The sequence below is a fragment of the Filicampus tigris genome, chromosome 14 (genome assembly GCF_054856515.1).
Source record: "Filicampus tigris isolate MCC_2025a chromosome 14, RoL_Ftig_1.0, whole genome shotgun sequence".
NCBI classification, from domain to species: domain Eukaryota; kingdom Metazoa; phylum Chordata; class Actinopteri; order Syngnathiformes; family Syngnathidae; genus Filicampus; species Filicampus tigris.
In genome coordinates, this window is record NC_141230.1 from 19283041 (window position 1) to 19310328 (window position 27288).

Below are 27288 nucleotides of genomic sequence, written 5' to 3' on the forward strand. Positions count from 1 at the left end.
TGTTTCAACTAGTGGGCCTGCTGGGAACATATTCTTGGAAAAAAAAATATGTTTGGGTTGACTTCCGCTTTAACAAATATTAATATAAACATTTGCATTTGAAAAATGGCCATATTCACGTAAAGGTTTTTGAAGGACTTTTGTCTACTACAAATTCGGGAAATGTTACACTCGATCTTTGGAGAAATTTCAAACTACAACACATGTTGTACGTCACGGTTCGTGGTTGATGGTGGTCATATGAGCGTCCAAGCTGAGGTAAGACTAGTTTGGATGTCAGCGCCGTGGTCCCGGAGCGCCGTGATGTCGTATGGACTGAAGTAGCAGACGCGTACAAGATGGCGCCAGGGTAACTAACAAGACGACTGCATTAACCTTTGCTTTGCTGCCGAGGGGAGGGCACAAACAGGCCGGCCCCGTTCAAGGGACTCCCCATAATCAGGCTCCTGTCACTGCTGCTTTCCAGGAGATTAATTCAGCTGGTTTCAATTCCATCCGCCGCGCCCCTCCTAGCCTCAACCCGAGGTGCGCGCATCGGCCTGTTTAACGCGCATGCACATGGCAACGAGTCAATTGAACTCGGGGGTAGCTGAGGGGGAGATAGGTCACAGGAATACCCTTCCGCCTATGCGCAAATAACATCAACAGAGACAAAAGCGTCAAAAACGCGATGATGGGGGGGGAGAGCGCAAACCTTTACAAGGGCCGAGCAATTCTGTGGTTTGTTCTTTGGCGAAAGCTCCGCAAGAAGTAGAGTTTGTTGTCTCGCTAATCAGACAGCAAGTCAATTAGATTGCAATCATTGGCATTAACGCTCACGGATGGCTCACTGAGAGATAAAGGAAGACCGTAAGATCATAATAGATGGATAAACCAAAAAATGTCCTTCATTTTCATCTCCCGTCGGTTCAGATCATAAATGAGCTTTCGGGGTTTCTTTTAAATGTATTGATTTGCTGATAACGGGAGGTCAAATAAGTTGTTTGGGAGTTGTAGTTTACGTTATTACACAGCAAAGTATTTAGTGACTCTTTTAATCTTGCACTCAACGTACTCATACAAAAAAAAAACTAATACTAAAACTAATAAAACTCAACTAAAATTAACGTTTTTCCCAAAATAAGCTCATACAAAAAAACTAATACTAAAATGAACATTTTTCAAAAAAAGAAATTGTGAAAATTAACAAACTCTAATTAAAACTAATGGAATTAAAAAAAAAATGTTAAAAAACTCTGAAACTCAATGTCTGCTCCGCGGCAGCAAATAAGAAGCGGTTGTGTGTGCAGCCGCAAGTTCCACTTACACACACGCAATTCTTCCAATCACCAAAAAACAAAACTATTTATTATACTGGAGCATCTCTTAAGAAAACAAAAACCACGCAAACAGGACATTATAGAAGAGTATTCCTTGTACTGTAATTTATTTGTAATTCAATCCAAGTTGAATCCTTGAACAGGTGAATATATATATATATATATATATATATATATATATGTATATGTGTGTGTGTGTGTATATATATGTGTGTGTATGTATATGTATACGTATATATGTATATGAATGTATATATGTATATGAATGTATATGTATATATGTATATATATGTATGTGTGTATATATATATATATATGTATATGTATATGTATGTGTACGTATATATATATATGTATATCTATGTGTACGTATATGTATATGTATGTGTACGTATATATGTATATGTATACGTATATATATGTAGATATATATGTATATGTATGTATATATATATATATATATATATATATATATATGTACATGTATATATATATATATATGTATATGTACATGTATATATATGTATATTGGGGGGCTGAAACGCATTCATTTCAATGGGAAAAGTTCCCTCGATTTATGAACATTTCAAGTTGCACACAGGGTCAGGAACCAAAATGTAGGTTGTTACTTGAGGCGCCACTGTATTTTGTTCAATCACAGTAACCAGCACAGCGGAGCCCCGCGGGTGGTGTGAGATTCGGACGAACCCCGGTTCCAGTAAAAGCCCGCGTTTAGCCGAACATTCCCAAAGAGCCGGCAGACAGCTAGCTCCCTTGTTGTCGCGCCCGAGAGCCTCCCCTGGCACGTCGCTAATGAACTGCTGAGACCGCGGCGCTAAGGACCGGCTGACACAGAGGGACAGTGACAGAGACGTAGGGGCCCACCGTTAGTTACCTGTAATAGCCCGGGATGACGATGTGCGCCCCGGCGCCGGGCTGACAGATGTCGGCGTTCTTCTGATCATCCATTTTACCAAGCGCGTTGGTAAAAGGTCCCGTGGCATTGATAACACATTTGGCTCTGACATCAAATTCCTGCCCTATGAAAGAAAACAGCATCAATCACCAGGGGCTATTCATCTGTGGCTGGTGACAAGCCGGATTATTAATTTATCAGCGAACGCCCCCCTCTCCCCGTAATAGAGTGGCCCTCGTGTGTCCATGGGAGACTTCCCAGGATTGTAATTAATAGGAAACAGACATACCTAATTTCCCTCTCGCCTGTTTGTGTCACACGCGGGACCGGTGTCACTGACTGAGGGACTCTTTTGAAAATTGTGGAAGGCAAATGTTTGTTAATGTCGCCGTTGAAGAGCTATAGCACCTAATGAGATTGCATATCAAAATGAGAGCGCAAGGATAGCAAATGAGGACCGCAAGATGAATGACACGCTGTCTTCTTCTAATTTGACACGTAAGACTGCGGAAGGAGAGAGCGAGAGAGAGAATGAGGCCTCAACGCGAGGCTCTTGCGATTTTCCAGTTGTCCCGTCAGTGGTCCGGTGAAAGAAAGGAGTCAATTATTTCAGTTGGTACATCCGTTGTACTTTGAGAATGCGATATTTCGTGTCTCTTGAAAAATCAAGTCAAAATGCTCTCAAATACAGTCATGCAGATACAAGAGAAGAGTTTCACGACTACTTTGAGTGTCAAAGTGGGGACGTGAGTCACCCCGAGCAGCTGAAGTGTGTCGAATATCCATTGCTTGAAAGGGCTTCCGCAATGATCAATGTTAGCCTGTCAGTAATGTTTTCCATTGTGTGTTAGCGTTAAGCTAACTTGGCATCCTAAGGCGAAGTTGTTTTTCCTTTAAATACACATGTAAGGCCTGCCTCACACAGCATGACACCCTTAATTCTTTTTGTTTGATGTTTGGTTTGACAGTAAATTTCAACTATTACACACCCAAAAAAATGTTTTTTTCCTAACCCACTTGCTGGGTTTTTGAGCAGATTGGGTTGTTTAAAAGGTTGGGTTAATTATTTTTGACCCAGAAGATTGGGTTAAATAATGGATTTGGGTATCGTGGGGTGACATTCAACCCAATGTTGATTAACAAAAAAATATTCGCGATGGCCCAACGCTGGGTCAGTTTCGGTATTTTGCCCAATTTGGGTTATTTTTAACCCAGAATGTAAACAGCTGGAAGCCATTTTTTAAAAAATCACTTTCTGCCAAGCTGCTGCTTCTTGTGCAGCGTGTTGAGTTGAGTTCACTGCCATCATATAGTGCTCGTGTCTCCTCGGTTTTCACTCACAAGTCACAGAAAAAAATCGGCCAAATGATGACTTGTATCTTGAGAAACGTGTAAATCGGGTCAGATTTCAAAGCACCACTGTATAACTAAAATCCGTGAAGTGGACTGACATCGTCTCCGATTCATCCCTGTAGTTTGCTGTTGTATTTATTTCGATTCTGCAGGTGTACCCAACGAGGAGGCGGCAAGTGTGCATTTCATGCAAGGAAACTTGAGAAAGACAAAAAAAAAAAAAAAAAAAAAAACGTTGCTCTTATTAGCCGTTCCATCTAATCCCTCTCCACGTGGGGCCCTCCTCTCCCACTTTTAAAGTGAGCCGTCTCCTTCAAGAGGTGTGCTTCCATCTTCTTAAACATCAGGGGGTGGTCATGTGTTGAGATCCTCAAATCTCGGTTATTCATGAAATGATTCAGAATACCTTTTTTCCAAAGCCGGACCGATGCGTGACATTTAAAAGATAAGTAAGGCCATTTGGAGTTGGCTAATTCCGCCTTCTCTTCCTGAAACGTCTCTCTTGGCCGCATAAAAATGCTTATGAAATATTAAAAGCTTCTACATCGGATTGCCGGTGACTACGTGCAAACTCGCTGTGAGTAAGCGGCGGCGGCGGCGGCGGCGGCGGCGGGCCCCCGGTGCGAGGGCTCCACAGAGCGCGTCAGGAAAAGAGGGGCCGCTGCTTTTTCCTGCATTTACCTGTGATCACATCCCCCACCGTCCGAGCCCGCCGCCGCCCCCCCCCCCCCCCCCCCACCCAACGCGAGCCTACCAAGACCGTCTGCGGCTCTGCCCTCTCCACTAGGTGCACCACTTCAGTGTAATTGGCTGTGGCAGCCCCATACCTGGCAGCAGTGCGGGCGACGGCGAGGTTCATTGGAGCATCGTGGTGTTGTCCTGCAGCGGGGGGACAGGACCGGCGCAGGGGGATGTGAGTCACCCCGAGCCTGTGACTGGTGGTATGGAAGTGTGTCGGAACCGATATGTCACATCTGTCCCTGTCACTTTGCATCAGCGCGATGGCTGCTCTGGATGCTCCGGCCACACAAGGAGCGCACTTAAAGCCACAGCGGCTCTTTTGGCCTGAGCGCCGGGGCCCTGATAACGACCCCTCCCGTCCACCTTCCTGCGCCGGGGAATAAGGAGGAGGTGCGGAAAATGAAACCGCTACAGTATATTCTGTTAACCCGAAAGGATCACACCGTGGGATCATTTTTACTTAAAGCCGAAGTCAACCCTAACATTTTTTTTTTTTTTTTTGTTGCCCAGCAGGCCCACTGGTTGAAACACGGCATTCTGATTAATTTTGCGTTTGTGGAATATAAGTGAAGCAGCAAAATGCACTCGTTTTTAGCCATCTCCATTTTGTCACTTCCGTCGACTGAAAATGACATCACAAGTGCTCAGTCAACGACCAATTACGGCTGGCCTGTTTTCTGAATCCGAGCCGTGATTGGTCGTTGTGAGCAGTTGTGATGTCATTTTCAGTCGACAGAAGTGACAAAATGGCCGCTCCCAGAGATGGCTAAAAACGGGTGGATTAACACTTATTCCACAAACGCAATATTTATCAGAATGCCTTCTTTCGACTAGTGGGCTTGCATAGAACATATATTCGAATAAAAAATGTTTGATGCGTTGACTTCCGCTTTAAATTGAATAAAGAATAGCTCTGCGTTGGATAGGTACTTGAAGCATACTGATAGAGAATGTGAAGAAATAAAGCGGTTGTTCCTTATGAAGTGTTATTAATAATTGTACCTTCGTATTTGTGTACAGTATTGGAAGTGTGCTTGAAGGGGCGTGGCCTAATGAATGACATCAGGAGCTGGAGTCAGGTTGGCCAGTTTGCAGTATGTGAGCGTCTGGGGGTGAGTTGCGGCCTACTTGTTATCTGGTTTTTGTTTTGTTTTCAAATTTCACAACTGTGATTCTTTAATGAAAGAACATAAAATGCAGTAAAATTTCTTTTTAGCTCAGAGGACGACTAATGTAATATTTTTAAAAATTAATAAATAAAATAAGGGTAACCAAAATTCTCTCCGGAATTGGGAATCTGCCCGTCTTCTTCTTGACATAAAAACATCATAGTGATTTCAATTTATACCTTGAGATTTATTTAACTAAGAATGGTTGTTAAATAGTCCTCCTATCACACATTTTTTACCTTTTTTTTTCTTTTTTTTCTTTGCAGTGGTATATTGTTGAAGTGGGTGTGGCTTAAAAGGTTTAGGATAGGCAATGGTCAATTTTCCACCTTTTTTACGTTTAAAAAAAAAATCACTCACATTATTGACAAAACTCACGTTTTGGTCATTTCTAATCAACTACAGATGTAAACTATTGGATGTGCATGTGTTGAGATATGGACATGGACAAAGACTTTTTGTCCAACTGCAAAATAATAAACCCGTTATGATCTCTTTTTCCTTTTTTTTTGGGCCATTTTCTGTTAGCTCCAAATATGGCTGGCGTATGAATCATTTTTGCTCAACTGTCTGTTGGGTGTCACACAAGTGCTTCCACTCTCCCATAATGACTTTTTCAATAGGCTAAACAAGCCCTGACAGCAGCTGATCTGCTTTGCTAGCAAAAGAGCCATCGGCGGAATCCTTTTAATGAACACGGAATGCTACTATCAAGATTTATGGATTAATTCCTCTTCGGCTCTAAAATAGCCGAGATCTATATTCCGAGTCACAAGGTCACAAGTTTTGTAATTTAAATGAAAGGGTCTAAAGGTGACAAATGAACAAAGCCGTCTTTCATTAGGAAGTGATTCTTATGTACATCTTTGAAGATTTATAGCTGGACAATCCCTCTGTTTGAAAAGTAAAGAGAGAACAAGAGATGATTAATCACTTTTAATGTTGGTGTCCGGGGTGACTTTCTTTCTATTTGTTATTGCCAAGGTAGTTCAAGTCCCTCCTTGTTTGGTTGCTCCTTTGCAGGAATGAGGCGGCTCCCTTTTGTGCCCTGATTTATTTTACGTTTGAGCGACTTGAGGCCGGCTAGCTGCTGGGGCTGCGCTGAATGCTACGGTACGCTGGAAGCCATTCGCCCCCACTGCGGGAAATAAATATATAAATTTGAAGCCAAAAGTAAACGGGGAAAAAAAAGAACAACAGGAAAACAACAGATTTAAAGGCCACATTTTAAAATGAATTACATACAAGAGTATGCACCCTGCCATGATGTATTAGGAAGAGCTTAGAATCCTCTTCTTCATCTCTGTAGGGTAAATGTGACCATTAATGTGGTTAGCACACACACACAAACCCCCCCCCCCCCCACACACACACACACTGAATAAAGCTAGTGTCCACTTGGCGATTGCTGAGTTTTTTTAATGACCCCACACAGCTTTCGGTCACAGATTGCGCACATGAGCATTAATATATTGAAGTCCCTGTAAAGTGAATGTAAATATACCTTGTGAGTTTGATACACTCGCCGCTGAGAGGAATTGTTTAAAACCCTGACAAATTTGAATGATTTAAAAAAAAAAATAAAAAAAAAAACTAAGGCTGTAAATTAAGCTTGTGTATGATGAATGCGCTCAAAGCACACGCTGCTCACCTGTCAACTGTCAATCGAATAACACATCACAGCATCATTTTTATGCCTGCACATCCTTACATGTTGGAGCCGCGACAATATAAAGCTTCTGGTGGCTGGAATATTTGCAACTGAGTCGCCGTGGGGCATTCCACGCCGCTACGAGACGCGCTAGCTACCAGCTAGCTCGCTAGCTACCAGCTAGCTCGACAGCTACCAGCTAGCTTGCTAGCTAACAGGGTTTATGGAAGCTAGCTCGTCCACGGCATCACCTTCTCACTTGGTGTTGTGTTGTAGGTAGGTCCACTTAAGAGACACTTCAGGGAAAATGAAGCGTTTAGTAAACATTAAACATTGTTATTCAGCCTGTGGCTCACACTACGTGACAGACATTTAAGCACCTACAAACCTACAAATAGAAGTAAGTATGTTTAAACACAGAGGGAATTTGTTTCTGGTAGTTGAGGCCAATTTAGTACTATGGTAAACAAGCCGCAGAACAACAACAACAATCTGTGAAACCTTTTGAATTTTTAATTTACGGTATAAATTGGTCATGAATGGTTGCGGGCATTTTACTAAAAATTTGCGGTCCGTTTATCACCTTCCACCTACAGCCAGGGTACCCTTCCGCCGACCGTTTATCCGCCGGACCAAATAGTAGTCGACTATCATTTCAAACGGGCTTCTGTTAGCGTTTCCGACTACCAACTTCGACAAACTAAAAAAAAAAAAGAAAGAAAGAAAACCCACAAAACTGTGTTCACCTCTTCAGCCCACTCCAAATTCTAGTTTGAACCCAATCTGCTGGGTCAAAATAATGAACCCAACCTTGGGTAAAAGTACCGGTAACCCAATCTGCTCAAAATCCATAGCTAAACAACCCAACATGCTTTAGTGCGCATAATTCTCAGCGTTTTGCACGTTGTCAGCTATTTATTATTTATTCAATATTATTATCTGAATTCACTGTACAGAAACGTTAAATGTCTGGATAGCAGGATTAGTGGCAGGATGTTTATTATTTATTTATTTTTTTCTTTTATGAATGAACTGCGGCAGCGGCTGGCTGACATCCTGATGAGGATAACAATGATGATGACGATAATTATCATCAGCAATTAAAAAGCCAAAATGGCCCCGAATGATGGCGCAGCGAGATGAGCATCACAGCTCCCTGGAGGACACGCGCCCCCCCTCCTCGCTTCACCCAACCGAGCCTGCCTCCCACCCGTCCTCTCCCTACCTCTGCTGGGCTCACAGCCTGCCTACCGCCTGCCCGCCGCAGCCTCCTGGAGGTACAAAGCTCAGTGGAGTGAGAGGAAGGGGCTGCAGCCCAGATAAAAATGCTGCAAAATGACAAGGGACAGTAATGACAGTGAATTTCATGTCTCCCAGTCATACAACCGGAGATGCTTGGCTGGGCTGACTCGGCCGATTAAATTGTTACAGGTACACAGATGTTTTTTGTCAATTACACAAGAACGGCACACTTGCATGTATGTAAACGCACGAGTCCCAGGCATGTTTAGATTGGCCTCGCCTTATTAAATCCCGGCAAAGTTAGCAGATGCTCACTGTGAAATTTTCACGCGTCTGCCTTTGCAAGCTGCTATTTCTCAAAGCTCGTCAGAGGCCCAAGCATGTCTTGCGCGCTTGCGACGATCTGACCGTGATGGCTCCAATAATCCCGAGGAGATGAACCCAAGCAGTCAAAGCCCGATCCCCACTAAATAAGGTCAGGACAGAAAATGTCACTGCCATAATGTACCCACTTGCATATGGGAAAAGGCAAGGACTAGACAGCTGTAGTAGAAATTACATATACGCTGAAGGTTTTGTGGTTTTTTTTTTTTTTTCTTTTCTCTTCGCCTTTCTATGCTGTTCCAATGATTAAAAAGAACATGTTCTATGACAATTGTGGACATATAACAAATACGATGGCGTCAAAATAATATGTTTTTACATTATTCAATGCTAGGTAAGGATTAGAAAATGTGTAACCTCATAAGATTTGTCATTCTAAGAACAGAATATATATACACTATATATATTACATATATATATATATATTACATATATTACATATATATATATAATGTGTACATATATATATTATATATATATATATATATATATATATATATATATGGACTATAGTCCATATATACAGTATATATATATGAACAAAGCTTGAAATTTAAAGTACAGTAGCATACTAGGCCTAAATTTAAGCCGAGTTGCCTTTTTTTCCCATTAATGAAAAGTGCATTCAAAATGAAGTTAGATTGATTGAATTTTTCATTAAAAGTAAAAACTATACTTCCATTAGCTCACTATTTGGCAAGGTAACCACCCCCTATCGATTCTGCCGGTGGCATGAACTCGCAAAAACTGACTTTTGTACTTTTTAAAAATGTAATAAATATCAAGATTGAACTCCAAATATTTGAACAAACAAATCAATGAAACAGCTGACCTCCTTGTGGGCTCACTATTTGGCTAACCGGGGATCACTTTGGTGTTCATATTTCATGACTTGTAGCCGCATATTAACTCGTTTGAGTTCATTTAAGTGTATAAAAAAAAAAAGTGTAAAATGTTATGTGTGTATTAATTTTAGTATGAAATCCTACTAAATCGTTTTTTTTTTTAAATTCCATTCTATTGATAAATATTTAAAAAAATATTGCCTAAAATGGAATGTTAAAACGTGAACAAAAAAAAATGGTTTGAGTACAAACCTCGCCCCTCACCTCACTCCTAGCTATTCGAATGCGTCTGACAGATCAGTGGTCAGATAGTAGCCGTAGCCCCTGCGAAGTCTGTTGCCTTTTTGCAGTACATGGGAATCCACATGTCCCCAAATGCTAAATGAGGTCTGACAGATGGCCTCGAGAAACAAAGTTGGGAGTTTGCCGCTACGAGGGAGAGCTTGAGTGAACAGGACATGCTATGTACACCCTGGCTAACAATCAACATATGCTTTGTTTTTCCGATGCCAACACAAGGCACACATTGCCCGCAGACACATGGATCCCGGGACCGGTTGCAACGCAATGCCTACTGGATATTATTTGCTCAAGACAAAAAAAAAAAAAAAAAAAAAAAAGACGACGCAGAAAAAAAAATGTAATGTGTTTACGCTCGCACAGCACTGCAATTACACTGCATGTGAGGCACAGCGGGCTTTCGTCTACAGCTTCACGTTACTCACCATGACGACAAAATAAAAAAGCATGTTTCAGCCCCCGCCCCCCCCCAAAAAAAACAAGCAGGAAAATAGCATTTCATAATACTGAACTTCAGAAAAAAATGTGGTAATAACAAAATCGAATGTCAAGAATTACAGTTTTGCATTGCAGCTTCTTGTGGTGCGCGCGGTTCGGCCACCGGGGGCACTGTAATATCAGACACAAAAGAAGAGTTTCACAGCTACTCTAAGTGACTCAGTAAGCTGCAATAAGATGAATACAAACAAATGAATCTGCATTACAATAAAACAATATCAGATTTATTCCACATTTTGCTTTTATAGGCGAGGCTTACATTTTACTCTATTGTGATGTCGTTTTAAATTTGATGACCGGCTCACCCTAATGAGAACAAAGCTACGTAAAAGGAAGCCAACGCCGTTGATGGGCCGATGCCGGCGGCTCAGCCGACGCCGACGTTGCGATGATCTTTCATTGAAGTGTGCTTTGACCGACCGCCGGCAATGATGTCGGTTGCAGGACGGCGACAGGGACTGAGATGACTTAAACACGCCGACGATGAGAGAAAACCTAACATGACCCCCCCCCACCCCTCTCCACACACACACACACACACACACACACACACCCACCCCTCATTTTCCTCCCCTCTCTGTAATGAGCCACACCTGTACACTGCTTTAAATACCAGAGAGAAGCTTTAAATGTCAGGTGCAATTAAAGCTTATGATTCAAGGCTGCACCAATCAAATCAAGGCCCCGGAGTTCAGCCAAGTCTTGGGGAGAAAGCAGAGTTGGAGCCGGCGCCGAGATGCCACCCAGCGCTCGCTCTTCCTTTACCTCGCACTTCAACAGCCCAAAGGTGATTGTAAAGTTTACTGCCATTCGCCTGAACTTCTCCATCTTCCCAAGTCCGACGCCTTTATCAAGGGAAAGGTTTACGGCGTGCTCGGCTATATGAGCTGAGAAATGACAGCAGATAGAAAATGATAACGGGGGAGGGCTAGGAAGAAAGACTATTTTTTTTTTTTTTTTTTGGTCTTACAAGGGTGAAATGCTTTAAAACCAGCACCGCACTCATTACCGGCGTCAGAATTTGATGAAAGCATTGTACAAGTGGATTCATCCTTTTGATTAGGCCATTAAGAATGGAATTTGTGTGTAATCTAATATCATATTGAAACGTTATCCAAATATTGGCAATTTTGTATTACATATTTTTACTAGTGCTGTCAAGCGATTACATTTTTTAAACTAATTAATCGCAAAATTTTAACTAATTAATCGCGATTAATCACATTTCTCGACTACAATTTTTTATGAAGATTGGAACTGATATTTACTTGAGTAAAATCTTGGAATTAATGTGGAAAAAAATGAAAGTATATTTCGATTCAAAGACTCTTCTAATAGCTTTCTTTGATACTTGAATCCGATTCTTTTCCTGTAAAATACAAGAGTTGAACGATACACCAAAGACGTACAACTAATATGGTATTTGAATTTGGCTGTGCAAAGTGTGCAAATTATTTTGGATTTCTCCAATGAGACGTCAAGCAACTTTTTAAAGTAAAACTAAGTTTGGCTGGAAAGTGAGCAGAGGTCAGCTGCCACAGGAAGTCCATAAAATTGAGTTAACTGAGTTCATTTTTTTAATGCGTTATAACATTTAGATTAATCGCCAGAGTTAATGCTTTAACTTTGACAGCCCTAATTTTTACGCATTACGCTCGTCAACACATTCTATTCCATTTTTCAATCAGAGATGTAAGTAAACTTCTCTAGATGATTTTGTTTTTGCGCTGATTCTTGATTCTCTGAAACTGAATTTGGGGAAGATGATGTCAGCACCGTCCCTTGTAAGAAGCATGAGCACAAATATTGCACATTGTAGAAATGTACAATATGCTAATCTTGCCAAAAATCATTTTACAGGCGAGAGTGTATCGTAGTTGTCCACTGGGAGCAATGTTGAATTATACACCGCCATTAGTCTTCACAGCCTTCGGTTTAATACTGTACATTAAATATGTCATTGTTATTTGCCGAAGGCACGGAGCAAAAAGTGTCTCTTTTGCGAATCGAGTTTTGGGATCGGTAAGTGTGACGGGATATAGATTTTTGAGGCTACGATATTGTAGCCTACATTTTACTGTCAAGCCGCAATCCCACTAATTGGTCTCCTCTGTCGCTCACCTCCAGGACCCCGCTATGTTCGTACAGATGGAAAAAAATAAGGCTCCAAAAGAAAAACACAAGCTGTGAATAATGAGATTCCTCAAATGTGCTGAGAAGCAACAGAAAGTGGTGACATTTCAGCTTGAACCCGGGTGACTAGTCTGGAACAATCCACAGGTAAGGGTACAGTGTAAGCTCCGGTAGTGTGACATCATTCCATGATTTAAAGGAGGCATATGTTGTTGGCTTTTTTTGTTTGTTTGTTTTTTTTTATCATTTGAAACAGTTGACAGATGTTTTACTAACATGTCCGTGATATATTTAGGTCCAAATACCCCAAGGATCAAGAATTACAGCGTACTTGACACACATTTCTTGTCTTGCTGAAATTAGATCCTTTTCAGGGTCATGTTTCATGCAACACTTTTTCAGAAATAAGATGATAACTATTAAATATGATATATTATATAATAGAAATATTCACTTGGATGTTAAATTCCACACTTGATGGGTTGACAGGGATTCCAGAGACCCAACTGACCCAAAACAAAAACAACCCAATTATGGGTCGAAAAGGCAACCACCGCTACTTGGGTCCATTTAACACAACTTTTTATTTTTTATTGCACAAAATAATCCCAAAATTGTTGTTTTGCAAACACCCCCAAAACTGGTTAGTTTTGTACAAAAAAAAATCCAATTTTTATTTTCATTTTATATTTTTTTTCCCTACCAAAAAGCCCCCCAAAAATAGATCAAATTGTCCCACCCTCTAAAAACAATTGGGTCAAAAATAACCCAATTTGGGTAAAACATTTTTGAAAAATAAATTAGAAAAGAAAGGACCGATCCACTCCTTGAGTCGATTTGGGTCCCTTTGCATAAAATGACCTTAAATACAGGGTCATTTTATACAAAACAACCCAGAAACTTAACTCAAATTGACCCAAGTAGTGAATCAGTCCATATTTATTTATTTATTTAGTTTTAGGGTGTTTTTTTTTGACCCAACTGTTTTGAAGACTGCAAGTAGTGGTCGGTCCGTTTTTTGCCCCAATTGTTTTTAAAGTGTATACAAAGACTGAAAAATCAATTCTCCATAATATGCCCCTTTTGAAAATCACCATATTGGGGACAACTGAGCTTTATCCCAGGTTGAAAGGATCCCTTGAATGCAGAACAAGGAAAACTCCGCATCAGGCAGTCACTCAAAGCAAACATGTCACTGCCTCCCGCTTCGAGTGAAAAATGAACACAGGCGGGCAAATAAAGCAATATGACCACGGGGACCAGGAATTCGGCGGATAAGTGTCAGCTGCGGAGAAAAAATGAAGCATTTACCTGTTTGTAATCCAATTTCTCCACGGCGTTGCGCGGATATCGGACTCCTCGGCGAATGAGCCGGGTGCTCTCGGTCGGGCTGATGAGAAATGGGGCGGCTCGCCCACGGCCGGTTCGCTGATCCCGCTGTGGGAGCCCAACCCGAGCACATCAACATTTGGATACTTATTGTCCCAAATCTTTGCGACGGATGGCACGCTATTCAAATGTGCGCTCTCATATCCACGATGAGCTGGAATATCGAGGCGGGCCATACATATTCCATTGGTTAAAACCCACAATCATTTTCCTGCATCTTTGACAGCTGGAAGCGCAATAAGCCGGCGCATGCTCGGCAAAACGCGGTTCAAAGGAGAAACACGTTGCTTTTACTCTGCGCGGTCGTTTGCGTCTTGGGAGGAAGTCGTGTGACTTTCACGGCGTCTTTCCTAGAACCCATTTGCTGGGGAACTGTGGATTTTGAGCAGATTGTGGTACTGTTACCCAAGGTTGGCTTAGTTGAACCCGGCCGATTGAGTTGAAGGTTGGTTGGGGCAGGTGGAAGAGGATGGCTCGGTGGGTAAACACCCCTGACTTTTGACAGCGGCGTCAGGGTTCAAATCGCAGTCAGGGTGAGCGTCACATCCAGTTGGGTCCCTACACTGTCGAAAGAGTTGGCTCAGAAATAACACAAATTGGCTCAAAAGGGGACTGACCAAACTTCAGGTAAGCCAAAAAGTTGGGTGAAATGAATAACGCACAAAACACCCCCCCAAAATTGGGTTGTTTTGTACTTAACCGAAAATAAATGGGTTGTTTTGTACAACCCACATTTTTGGTTGTTTTTCTAGTGGACAACTGAAAAAAATGTGTTGTCTTGTACAAAACAGCCCACAAAATTGGGTTGTTTTGTGCTTAACCGAAAATAAATGGGTTGTTTTGTACAACCCAAATTTTTGGTTGTTCTTGTACTGAACAACTGAAAAAAAATGTGTTGTCTTGTACAAAACAGCCCACAAAATTGGGTTGTTTTGTCCTTAACCGAAAATAAATGGGTTGTTTTGTACAACCCAAATTTTTGGTTGTTTTTCTCCTGAACAACTGAAAAAAAATGTGTTGTCTTGCACAAAACAGCCCACAAAATTGGGTTGTTTTGTACTTAACCGAAAATAAATGGGTTGTTTTGTACAACCCAAATTTTTGGTTGTTTTTGTACTGAACAACTGAAAAAAAATGTGTTGTCTTGTACAAAACAGCCCACAAAATTGGGTTGTTTTGTACTTAACCGAAAATAAATGGGTTGTTTTGTACAACCCAAATTTTTGGTTGTTTTTCTCCTGAACAACTGAAAAAAAATGTGTTGTCTTGCACAAAACAGCCCACAAAATTGGGTTGTTTTACGGGTTATTCTTTTGACCAACCTTTTTGAGTTAAATAAATAACCAAAAAAATTGGATCCCTCTCTTTTCGACCCAATTTGGGTTATTTTTGTCCCAAATCTATTTTTCGAGTGTAGGCAAGACTCTTTACGCCATATTTCATTTCCATAACCCCATAACACCATTTCCCAAACCTGGACGAAAATACGAAGGTGTGTTGCATCAGGAAGGGCATCCGGTGTAACCATTGTGCCAAACGTAATAATGCGCTTGACTCGGCTGTTGGATGTTGGGAATGAAATGTGTATTATTTTTAACCACAGCCTTGACAACATGGTAACCCATTCATTGGTAGATATACGTCATCGCTATAACCCTTGTTGGATCAAGTCTTGGCCCCAACGTCCTGGGTCAAATCCTCAAGCCACTATGCTGGGTATAAATAACCCAGCATTGGGTCGGTCCCTGTTGGACCCACCACCGGGTTCGCTATTTTCACCCAATCCGAGACGTATGCTAGCCATGCAAGAACTGAGCCGTCTCGACCGAGTTGCTCCCCGTTGGAGGTTATCATCCACGTCGAGCGTTTGTAGCAGGTCCACCTCCTCCACGCACACCGGGGAATAGCAGTCAGTCATCTATTTCACAAAAGCGGTCATCCATTTCATTGTCACATGACTTCAGGGGACCGTACATATTAAGAAGTGTGTTTCATTATTATGCATATGCCTTTTGATGGATTTCCTGAAAAAAAAATGAAACATTTTCGAGTCGAGTTGTCACAATGTTCCACTTGTTTATTTATGCACCTGCAAAATGTTGTCCATCAAGGAAAACGTCAAAATATCCTCAAAAAAGACCAATTAGAAGAGATGAGTATTGTTGTGACGTTACTCTCGTGACCGAGATTTTGTCCACACAAGCCACGCATCCAAGTTTGCTCACAGAATTCAGTGGGTGATTTTAGGCCACGTTCTCCATCGGACGTCTCCTAATATATTCGTTTTGGTACACCCCAACAAGGTTCAAAATATTTTTCAGAAACTATACGTTCCACTTGAACGCAGTTCCAGCCGTTTGTGGACTAAGTGTTAATCTACTCGTTTTTAGCCATCTCCGGAGGCGGCCATTTTGTCTTCTGTCGACTGAAAATGACATCGCAACTGCTCACAACGACCAATCGCGGCTCAGATTCAGAAAACAGGTCAGCCGCGATTGGTCGTTGTGAGCAGTTGCGATGTCATTTTCAGTCGACAGAAGACAAAATGGCCGCCCCCAAAGATGGCTAAAAACGAGTGCATTTTGCTGCACAGGCCCACCGAGATGGACAGACTGCCCACCCAGTGAGATTCATGAAAAGATATATACTTTTACATTTTTAGTAAATTATTATTAAATTGTTTTATATTTGTGTTTCATTGTTTTGTTTTGTTTTTATCTTATTTTATTGAATATTAAGGATGCTATAATTGCGGTTATCTCAGGAAGATCTGAACTTCATATTATTCAGTTTGTCGTTTTATTTGAATATACGATTTGTCGGGAGAGGCGGATTGTGCTGAGTGGGAAAAATATTCATGCCCACCTTGATTTTTCCAGGCCCACCCATTAGCCACCTTCTGGCTCCGCCCCTGCTACACGCACGTAGGTTGCGAAAGCTCACTGCGCAACGTTAACATATTTTTTGTTTAACACGATAATGCGGCTATAAAAGATGAATGAATGGACCATTTCAAGTCTTTCTCAAACGCATCCTAACTATTGTAACAAGATTCATTAAACACTATTTGCATTCTTGTGCGCTTTGTGTAATTTTATACATTTTTATTAATCAAAGAAAGTCAATGCTTTATCTGATGTTTTTTTTTTTTTTTGTTTGTTTTTTTTGTAGGAATTGATTGTGTCAGCGGGGACACCTGCAGCTTCCGGAATACATTTCCACTTTGAGAAGTCGGTGAAAAAGAGAAAAAAAAAAAAAAAAAAAAAAAAGACAAAACACGGCCGTGAGGAAATATTGGGCGGCCGCATGAATATGCAGGGCCTTGATAGCGCCGGTGTCATTACTAACGTTGCTGCCAATTACAGAGCATGTCATGACACTGTGATTCATGAATATTCAGCACGGACCGATATAGACGGCGGCGGCGGCGGTGGCCGCGGCCGCGGCGGCCCCGCGCCACATTTTTACTGTCTCATTGTGCATGGCGAACAGGTACCTCCATCATGGCATGCGGGCGCCTTGCAGCTGCAAGACAAGCTGTTCCGTGAGGCATTGCTAGTTAACAGTGTGTTATATAAAGGTGTATAAAAGTGATGAAGTGCTCGCCGGCTCTAAAGAGCAGGCATTAAAGCATATTAAGTAGACATTTAAGCTTGTAAAGTGGAATTCCAGAAATGGGAAAGAGGAGCGTGAGCAAAGAGATGCCTTCGGGCTCGGGATGTTCGATTCTCACAAAGTTTCAGAGCTGCTTCAAAAGAGCTTTCTTTTTTTTTTTTTTTTTTTTTCTCCAGGATGTGGGTGACAGTTGAGGGTAAGTGGACTCCAAAAAAAATGTCCTCACTTGTTTTTGCCCATTTGTTAAGTGTCAGGCCTTGTTCCGTTTTACGCTGCTTTCAGCGTATTTTGTCTTTTTTTCTTAAACATTGTTTTTTTTTGTTTGACTGCATAAAGTTTTGAACTAACATTTTTTTTTGGTCATTTGTGTAGCTATTTATAGATAGATATTAGGAGTACAAGTAGAATAGGTCAGGGATGGGTAACTGGCATGTGACCACACTCGATTAATTTCCCCCAAATAAATAAATAAATATTTCCCCAAAAATTCATTTGAGGAGAAAATGGGAAAAATCCAAAATATGTGAAAAATTTGAGGGGAAGAAAAATCTGTGAATAGGGAAACTGCGGGTGCCAAACTGCTAAGATGCAGAGTTCGACTGTGGTTTTAAGTGGTAATATCACCAATGACCACTAGGTGGCAGAAATATCTTAGTTGCACTTCCACTGGGTCTTGAATTGTTATTTTTATGCAACAGAGCCCTTTGCCCTGGAAAAAAAAAAATCTGAATGTATTTTGTAATTTACTTCAAACCCTTTGTTAGGTTAGGATAGTGGGTCTTTCATACATGCATTAATAACGGTATTATCAAAAATGAAATATATTAAGAGAACGTATTTTGAATTTATACCAGTATTTTGTCCATATTAAAAAAAAAAAAAAAACATTCAACAATATGTTTTTTGAGTGCGCCTATGTGTGCTCCAGCTCACCTGCCAGCAAACTCTATTTAGAAAAAAAATGGATGCATGAATGGTTATACTTATCTCCTTGAGATGCCCCCAAAAAAATCTGCTTGATATTTGCATTTCATGCAGAGTTCCGGAATCAAGAGGGGAAAATGCATCCGTGGCTCTATCACGCACACAATTAAAACTCATTGCGATTTAACGCATTCAATTACAAGCCTCAGTCACGTTCCAAAGCCACTTCATTAATCGTGCACACCCACACCACTTGATTACCCTTAAGTCAAAGTAAATAAACTGCTAATATGGCCAATTAAATTAATAATTGTCTTTGTTTTCGTTTTACTAGCAATGATCTCATCGCATCTGTACATGCGGCAATTAATTGTAAAAGAAAGAAGAAGAAAAAATGACCACCTTGATGGTTCATTTTTAACGATAGTTACAATAAAATTCCGTACATGACTCGAGGTTTGCGGCGCAATAAAGCCCACCTGAGAAGACAAACGGGCGGGGCGGCGCAGCCATAAAAGGCCCAGGTTAATGAAGGAGGTTAATTGCCAGGAGCGGAAAAAGCAGTGAACAAGAGCGCCCTCTAGATGCCAGTGCAATACACTCCTCCTCAGCCTGTCCTTGAGTGCACCTCGTGTGTGCGCCTTTGCCTGTTTTTTGCCCGCACAATAACAGGATGCTGTCCAGTGGAGGTTTTTTGGCCCGCTGCCCACACTAATATTCGCTAAAAACACACAGCCAGAGCAACTATTGGACACAAGGTGTTAGTGTAAGATTACCCCGAGATGGGCTACAAAACAATGCGTTTATTTTGGCCATGACGCGTTAACTTGATTCCATTTTTTTTTTTTTTTTTCAGCAGTCTCCGTAAGGGTTCGCGCTATCAGCCTTTTACCTCTCACGGGCACTAAATTGGTTCCCCTGTGATAACTGGTGAGAGGCCCACACTAATTAGCACTACTTTCCCACCCCCACCGCACGCACGCACACACACACACACACACACACACACAGAAGCTGAGGTCTAAATTTGGAACACAATTGAGGAATAAAGAAATCCTGTCAGACGATAAGGTACAATAATATTACCCGCCTGCCTCCAGCTTTATGAGGCTTATGTCACACAAGTGCTGTGCTTACTGGCGGGGTGGGAATTACACTACAGAGGGGGGTCCTCCCTTAACGGCGTTTCGAGGTTACCAAAGGCAGGCCATGAGCTAGTTGGCGCAGCGGTGTAAGGATATGTCGCCGCGCTCGGTTAGCACCGTGCCAGGGTTGTAATATCTTTGGATTTTTCATTAGAGGTCGTTTTCATTTCGTGTTGACTGGTATTTCATATCCAGTTAGTTGGAATTCGTTTTTACATCTGTTTTGTTTCGGTTTTGTTATTATTTTTTCAAAAATGCTTCGTTTTAGTTTTTGTATTAGTTAGTTTTTCATATATACGGTATGTGAAGTATGGTTCGTTAGTTTCGTTTTGATTGGTTTTGGTTAGGGATGTAACGATTTATCGAAAATTGATTTGAAATCAATTCGCCCCGATTAATCGAAAATCGAATTGCTTAAATTTAACTAGAAAACTGAAACGTTTTTTCATTCCAAATGCATAGCACATTTTGATTGTGTATAGATGATGCTTTTGCGCCAAACATCATTGCGTATTGCGTTTGTGGATGGCTGCAGAACCACACTAGTGTACAGAGACAAGCGTGGTAGCAATTTTAAAAAAATCAAATCGGGAAAAAAAGTCGGAACTGAAAATTGAATCTAATCAGGGCTTGGGTGGATCGTTACATCCCTAGTTTTAGTATTATGGTTGTTTTTTTTTAGTATTTGTAATTTTTCTGAAGTGCAAAATGCAAAAAAAAAAAAAAGGTTCTGGTTGTACACACTTAAACTGCTTGCTGAGTTTTTGTAACTCAATCATTTAGTTGACACTATTGGGTCGGAGGTTGGGTCAATTTTAATCAAACATTAGACGACATTGTTAAACCATCAGTTGGGCAAGAGATGCCCCGCCCACAACATAAAATATATTGTATATATGTTATGGATGCTAACTAGAAAATACTTTTTCAGGAGAAGCTGTGTGGCCTTTCAGTGGATGACATCACTCAATTACAGTGCAACATGACAGATGACTGCTTAGCACATCTGCAGTGGATTAACCCAACAGCGATATCAAATTTAACCCATGTTGGGTGATGCAATCCCAACCCAACACACAGGATCACGGCTAGAACCCAACCCAGCTGGTTCACAATAAACACTGGCTGGGCCACTCCATCCTAAGAATCGTGTTGTTAGCATATAACATAAACATGTTGTTGATGCTTTCATTATTTATTTTTTTTATTATCGGGTGTAGCAGCAATACACTTCCCTAAGTCTGTGCCTTGTTGAAAGTCAACTTTTCACATGTGTTTCTGTTACTGTCCATATGTACGCTTTTCAATTTTAACGCGATGAGTTTCATGTTTTCATGTGATACTTTTCATGTCTTGAAGTGATAAGTTTGATTTCTTTTTGTCTTATCAATCAAGACTGCTACGTAACCACACTGCTCTTCTGTAATGCTGTAATAACTAAGGCCAAGTGTTTAAAAAGATTTCAAATTTAAAAAGAAGACACACGTACCTAGAGACGGAACCCCGCCAGTGACCTGAACCGGAATCGCTTCGTTTTGTTTTGCCAAATGCGGAAGCCAAACTTGGTGTGAAACTGATCACATTCCAACTTGATATTTCACTTTATTTTTTTCGTCTGGTGTGCACAGCAATACGCTTTTGACTAGACCAGAGCATGTGGAGGGTGTTTAGTCTTAAGTCCTGTTCAAACTGAGCGTAGCTGCCTTTATCCGCACTACATCTCTGCTTCATGTCCATGTGGGAAGCAGCATAGATCGCATAGCACAAGACAAACACGCTCACCAGGCAGGCAGGGCTGGAGAGCGCCGACGACCCCCCCCCCCCCCCCCGCCCCCCCCACCACCACCCGACCCCCACCCCACGCACACACACACCTTCACCCCACTCCCTCCCTTCCTTCATCCCCTGCTCCAGCATCCCTCCCACCTCGCTCCCGGTTGGCCGGCGTCGGTGTTGACGCCGATGACGTCACGCCAGCAAACACGTGGGCCACGGCCACCGGAGCTCACATAAACAAAGCCACATTGGCTTGGAGTGGCTTAGTCGAGGCAAGTGTCGCTCACAGGCTGGGGGCTTCATGATTTGGGAGATTTTGCTCCGACTTTACTGTTTGTTCTTTTCAAAGCACATTTTAAGGAAGACGGCAGCCCTCCTGAATGCTTATTGCATGGATTGAACAGCTGGATGTGAAAGAGGTACAAATGTTTTTTTGTTTTTTGTTTTTTGGGGCGATTGCATCACGTTATATTTATTATTTGGGGGTAGAAGTTGCATGTGTGCGGGTTGCAAATTGCAATTAGTGACGTTTGTTCGGTGTAATAATTTTTTTTTTAAAAAGCAAGTTAAAGTGTTGCAATTATAAAAGTGGAGCTTTAGCTATTCATGTCACACGCATGCTGTGTTTTATGCTTATTGTGGTGTGATTTTATAGGGCAAGATCCCGCCTACTCGAATCCAAACGGTCCATCCAAGTCGCGTATCGTGTCCCAAGTGTGAGCCCGGCACTGCGTTGAGGTGAACGCAAGCGTTTCCGAACATCGCCCCCCCCCGCCCGCCCCGTCATCATCGCCAACTTGTGCTTGTTGACTCAAAGCTCCGCGCTTCGGCAGCCATGCCCTGCGTCCAGGCTCAGTATGGATCATCACCCCAAGGAGCCAGCCCCGCTTCCCAGAGCTACAGCTACCACGCCGCGGGAGAGTACAGCTGCGACTTCCTCACTCCCGAGTTCGTGAAGTTTAGCATGGACTTGACCAACACCGAGATCACCGCCACCACCTCCCTGCCCAGCTTCAGCACCTTCATGGACAACTACAACGCGGCGGCGGGCTACGACGTCAAGCCGCCGTGCCTCTACCAGGTGCCGCACTCCGGCGGCGGCGGCGGCGGCGGCGGCGGCGAGCAGTCGCCCATCAAGGTGGAAGACGTGCAGATGCACGGCTACCCCCACCCGCACCACCACCCGCACCACTCGCACCAGCAGGGTCACCTGCCGCCGCAGTCCGACGACATGATGGCCCACGCGGGGCCCGTGTACTTCAAGCCCCCGTCGTCGCCGCACGCCCCCAACACGCCCAACTTCCAGGTGCAGCCCGGCGCCATGTGGGAGGACCCCGGCCCCTCGCTGCACAGCTTCCACCACAACTACATGATGGAGCAGCGCAAGAATCCCGTGTCGCGGCTCTCGCTCTTCTCCTTCAAGCAGTCGCCGCCTGGCACGCCCGTGTCCAGCTGCCAGATGCGCTTCGACGGCCCGCTGCACGTCTCCATGGGCCACGACGGCCCCGCTGCGGCGGCGGCGGCGGCGGCGGCTGCGGCGGCGGCGGCGGCGGCGGCCGCGGTGCACCACCGGGGCCTGGACGCGCAGAGCTTCGCGGTGCCCGGCGGCCTCCGCAAGCAGGGCGGCCTGGCCTTCCCGCACTCGCTGCAGCTGGGCCACGGGCACCAGCTGCTGGACAGTCAGGTGCCGTCGCCGCCCTCCCGCGGCTCGCCGTCCAACGAGGGCTTGTGTGCGGTGTGCGGGGACAACGCGGCCTGCCAGCACTACGGGGTTCGAACCTGCGAGGGCTGCAAGGGCTTTTTCAAGGTGGGCGCCAGGGATGCGCGAAAAAAAAAAAAAAAAAAAAGATGTTCTTGTTGTTTCCTCGATCCGTGCATACGAATGAAGCGTTTCTCATTTAGATTTAGTAGGAAAGAGGCCCACGAAGTGATCTTATCCCTCCCATCTTTTTTTGTTTTGTTTTATTCCAGGATGCGTAAAAACGCCATGCGTAAAAATGAAGGCAGGATCCACCAATCCTATTGTGTCCTACGTTCCGAATTGAACTAGTCTCATTTAGACGCGCATTCCTACATGTGCGTGAGGGGTGCGGTGGGGGGGGGGGGTATGGTACAGGCCCAACAATGGACGCTTTCCCGACACTTTTTCTGTTTCTCCGGCGCACAGTCCAGAATGCGTCAAAAGTGCATGCGTAAAAAACGAACAAACCGTTATTCGTTCGCTTCGTGCAAGTTCCAAATTAATATCATGTAAAACAGCTCCCCAAAAGTACCCTATTTTATTTCCTCTTCCTTAGTTTTTTTTTTCTCCAGCGTAAAGTACAGCATGAGCAAAATGTCCTTAACATAAAAATAAGTTATTCCTCTGTTCCCATTCATCCATCCATACTTTCCATATGAAACTTTTCACTTTTAAATATGTTATCATTCCCTATGTAGCGTAAAGCAGGCCCTCTAAATAAAATTAAAAAAATACGTCCTAATGTTGGTTGCTGCGTGGATGCACTTTACCAATGAAATATTTATTATTTAGAAGTGATATTGGTCAGGCCCGCGGTGACCGCGCATGACCCCAGAAGGCATAAAAGTCGAATGTTTCTTTGCTGCTGTTCCATTTTTTTTTATTTTTTATTTTTTGAGTGTAGAGGCCCACAACGTGAATGTGTTTCTGTCTCCATGCAGCGCACCGTCCAGAAAAATGCCAAATATGTGTGCTTAGCCAATAAGAACTGTCCAGTTGACAAACGCCGGAGAAACCGTTGCCAGTTCTGCCGTTTCCAGAAGTGCCTTGTGGTCGGAATGGTGAGAGAAGGTACTTGCGGGCCCAAATCAAACTTTGCATTGCTTTCTTTTTTTCAATGTGACGTCACGGTGGCAATTAGCGCGTGGCCTGATGCCTTCTGCGTGTGATTTTTTTTTTTTTTTTTTTTTTTTTTTCCAGTGGTGAGGACTGATAATCTGAAAGGTCGACGAGGACGCCTGCCATCCAAACCCAAAAGCCCCCAGGAGCCCTCACCCCCGTCGCCGCCGGTCAGCCTCATAAGCGCCCTGGTCAGGGCCCACGTGGACTCGAACCCTTCCATGTCCGCGCTGGACTACTCCAGAGTGAGTGGGAGCATTTCTTCCCAAGCGAAATAAAACACTTGACGACGCGTTACCTTGACACTCGGCTGTAATATCTCGACTTCTTTAAGTGGCTCCCGCGGAGTAATTTACGTCGGAAAGGGGGCTGTGGGGGGGCGGGGGGGGGGGGGCGGAGGGGTGGTTTAATAATAATAATAAAAGGAAAAAGTCGCCAAACGACCCACTGTGCAATTTCACGGATTATATATTTTAAAGAGACTTCATTAAGCGGCCGTGTGTGTAAATGAAATTCCAGTTCCAGGCGAGTCCTGACTACCAAATGGCGGGCGACAACACGCAGCACATCCAGCAGTTCTACGACCTGCTCACCGGCTCCATGGAGATCATCCGCGGCTGGGCCGAGAAGATCCCGGGCTTCTGCGACCTGCCCAAGCCGGACCAGGACCTCCTGTTCGAGTCGGCCTTCCTCGAGCTCTTCGTCCTCAGGCTGGCGTACAGGTAGGCGACGACGAGCACCTTCACGCGACGATTTCGCACTTTGGACCGCGCCGAGTCGAATTAGAAAGATGGTTGCAAGTGACGAGAGCGCGTTTGCTGGCTTTTAGGTCCAACCCGGTGGAGGGCAAGTTGATCTTTTGCAACGGCGTGGTGCTGCACAGGCTGCAGTGCGTGCGTGGCTTCGGCGAGTGGGTGGACGCCATCGTGGAGTTCTCGTCCAACCTGCAAGGCATGAACGTGGACATCTCGGCGTTCGCCTGCATCGCCGCGCTCGCCATGGTCACAGGTGACGCGCACGCGCAAATAATCAACTCCACGCGGCTTGATTCATCAACATCATTGTGATTCTTATTTATTTATTTATTTATTTATTTTTTTTTTAGAGAGACACGGTCTGAGGGAGCCTAAGCGCGTGGAGGAGCTGCAGAACAAGATCGTCAACTGCCTGAAGGATCAAGTGACGTTCACGGGCGGCGGCGGCGGCGGCGGCGGCGGCCTGAACCGGCCCAACTATCTGTCCAAGCTGCTGGGCAAGCTGCCCGAGTTGCGCACGCTGTGCACGCAGGGGCTGCAGCGCATCTTTTACCTCAAACTCGAAGACCTCGTGCCTCCGCCAGCCATCATCGACAAACTCTTCCTCGACACGCTGCCTTTCTAAAAAAAAAAAAAAAAAAAACAGGCCGCGGATCCCACGCGGACTACTTCCACGCCCCCCCCCCCAATCCCCAAACCCCCAAACCCAACAACTGTTCCAGACCTTTATTTTATTTTTCTTCTTTTTGGATATCTGCAAAAGCAGGACTGGAGGAACCATCAACCCCCTCCCACCACCTCCCCCATATGAGGACCTTTCTAAAATTGCCTATAAAAAAAAAAAAAAATGTTTATTCTTATTTTAATTTAACACTTTTGTTTTGACACTGCATGGCAGCAAATGCAAACATTGCGCATTTCAATTCCAGCGACTTGAGTGGGGTTTAAAAAAAAAAAAGTGATGACTCATCTTTCCATCATGTCTTCAGCACCACCAGATGTAATATATATTCCATTTCTATATATAGTATATATAATGTATATGCGGACACGCGCGGACACTGTATATTATTCTAATAGATGACGCATCAGTTTATAATATGTACAAAGTTTGTTATAATGACTTTTTTTTTTCTTTTCAAATCGTGCCTCCCCCCCAGACATTTTCCAAAAAAAACGACGCATGTCTTATTCTGATTATTTATTTTTGTTATAGGCACATGCAGAGGCGATGTCTATATAGCCTACCGGACACTATGTAGTCTGCTAGATTTGATACCAATATAGTTGGCACTCAAACTAATATATAAATATATACAGTATATATATATATATATATAAATATATGATCTCCTGTGTATAGACGAGCAGCCAGGGAGGGAGGGAGGGAGCCATTGTGTTTGTACAACTGTCACATTCCTCGTTTGTATGTGTTCTGTAAGTATTGTTGCTGTTCAATATAAACCTTTCTCTATATGCTTAGAGCATTTCTGTTGGCCGATTGACGAGCATGGGTGCGCATCGAGGGAGAAAAAAAAACACGCATTTTGTCCACGTTTTTAATGTTAGAGAGGATGTCACACGAACAAAACTGGGGGAAATGTGAAGTGTGTGATTTAGGCCTCGCAGCGTTTATCAAGATTGCAGGGGGGGGGCAGTTATTTAATGTTTACAAATAAAACGTTTAAATCAAGAGAATTAGTTTCTTATTAATCAAGCAAAAAAAAAAAAAAAAACTTTTGATGGTACCCTAATGTAAATCAATGAGGCGCACACGTAAAGGCCTGCAGCATTTATCTTCAGTTTGATACTTCAAAAAACATTTTGGAAGATTGTTTACACGTTGAAAAACATTGCAAACTTAAATGTTTCATTCAACAACTTGCACTGGGATGCACGTCCGTATTTAAAACACCCTTATAGGTTATTAACACACCATAAAATGTTTAAAACAATTACCCCGTGGCTTTTTTTTTTTTTTTTTTTTACAAAAATGTAGAAATGTTCAATGTAGAGAATTCGTCGGGTTTCTACGTTCAAGTCTCATGCATTGCACATTTCTAATCATTTTTCGATTTTCTCAATTTCCCTCGTTGAATTCCCTTATTGGTATTTATTTTTGTAAGTGATTTTTTAAACGTAATATATACTTTCTAGGCTACATCTTTCTTGAAGTTATAATTTGAAATTAAATGTAAAAACCTGCACTTTTAACATGGGTCTCGTTCAACTGGTCAGACATCAGAATTTATGACAAAGAAAACGACCGCTTT

The 27288-nt window shown here is 43.0% G+C and overlaps 1 protein-coding gene across 11 annotated transcripts; it reads left to right on the forward strand.

Moving 5' to 3' along the window:
* Positions 1 to 1770: 1770 nt before the first annotated feature.
* LOC147136703 (nuclear receptor subfamily 4 group A member 2-like) lies at positions 1771 to 26382 on the forward strand. 11 transcript variants are annotated; one of them, XM_086051795.1, is made up of 13 exons: positions 1771 to 4501; positions 4586 to 4719; positions 5350 to 5441; positions 6522 to 6611; positions 8191 to 8580; positions 19339 to 19409; positions 20556 to 21819; positions 22056 to 23207; positions 24083 to 24212; positions 24342 to 24505; positions 24780 to 24982; positions 25090 to 25268; positions 25366 to 26382. In XM_086051795.1, exons 8-13 carry the CDS (start codon positions 22236 to 22238, stop codon positions 25638 to 25640), a joined length of 1923 nt encoding a protein of 640 aa, XP_085907921.1. In that variant the 5' UTR covers positions 1771 to 4501; positions 4586 to 4719; positions 5350 to 5441; positions 6522 to 6611; positions 8191 to 8580; positions 19339 to 19409; positions 20556 to 21819; positions 22056 to 22235; the 3' UTR covers positions 25641 to 26382. The 11 variants fall into 11 exon arrangements, with proteins under 11 accessions (XP_085907921.1, XP_085907927.1, XP_085907928.1 ...); XM_086051801.1 differs by lacking the exons at positions 6522 to 6611; positions 8191 to 8580 and adding an exon at positions 12546 to 12698 and having other exon boundaries at positions 17112 to 19409; XM_086051802.1 differs by lacking the exons at positions 6522 to 6611; positions 8191 to 8580; positions 19339 to 19409.
* Positions 26383 to 27288: the final 906 nt, after the last annotated feature.

Bases quoted from the DNA above. Each gene is read 5' to 3' on its own strand.
- LOC147136703 (XM_086051795.1), top strand. From the start codon at position 22,236: ATGCCCTGCGTCCAGGCTCAGTATGGATCATCACCCCAAGGAGCCAGC. The intron at 23,208-24,082 runs GTGGGCGCCAGG...GTCTCCATGCAG, and splicing joins GCTGCAAGGGCTTTTTCAAG to CGCACCGTCCAGAAAAATGC. The intron at 24,213-24,341 runs GTACTTGCGGGC...TTTTTTTTCCAG, and splicing joins GGTCGGAATGGTGAGAGAAG to TGGTGAGGACTGATAATCTG.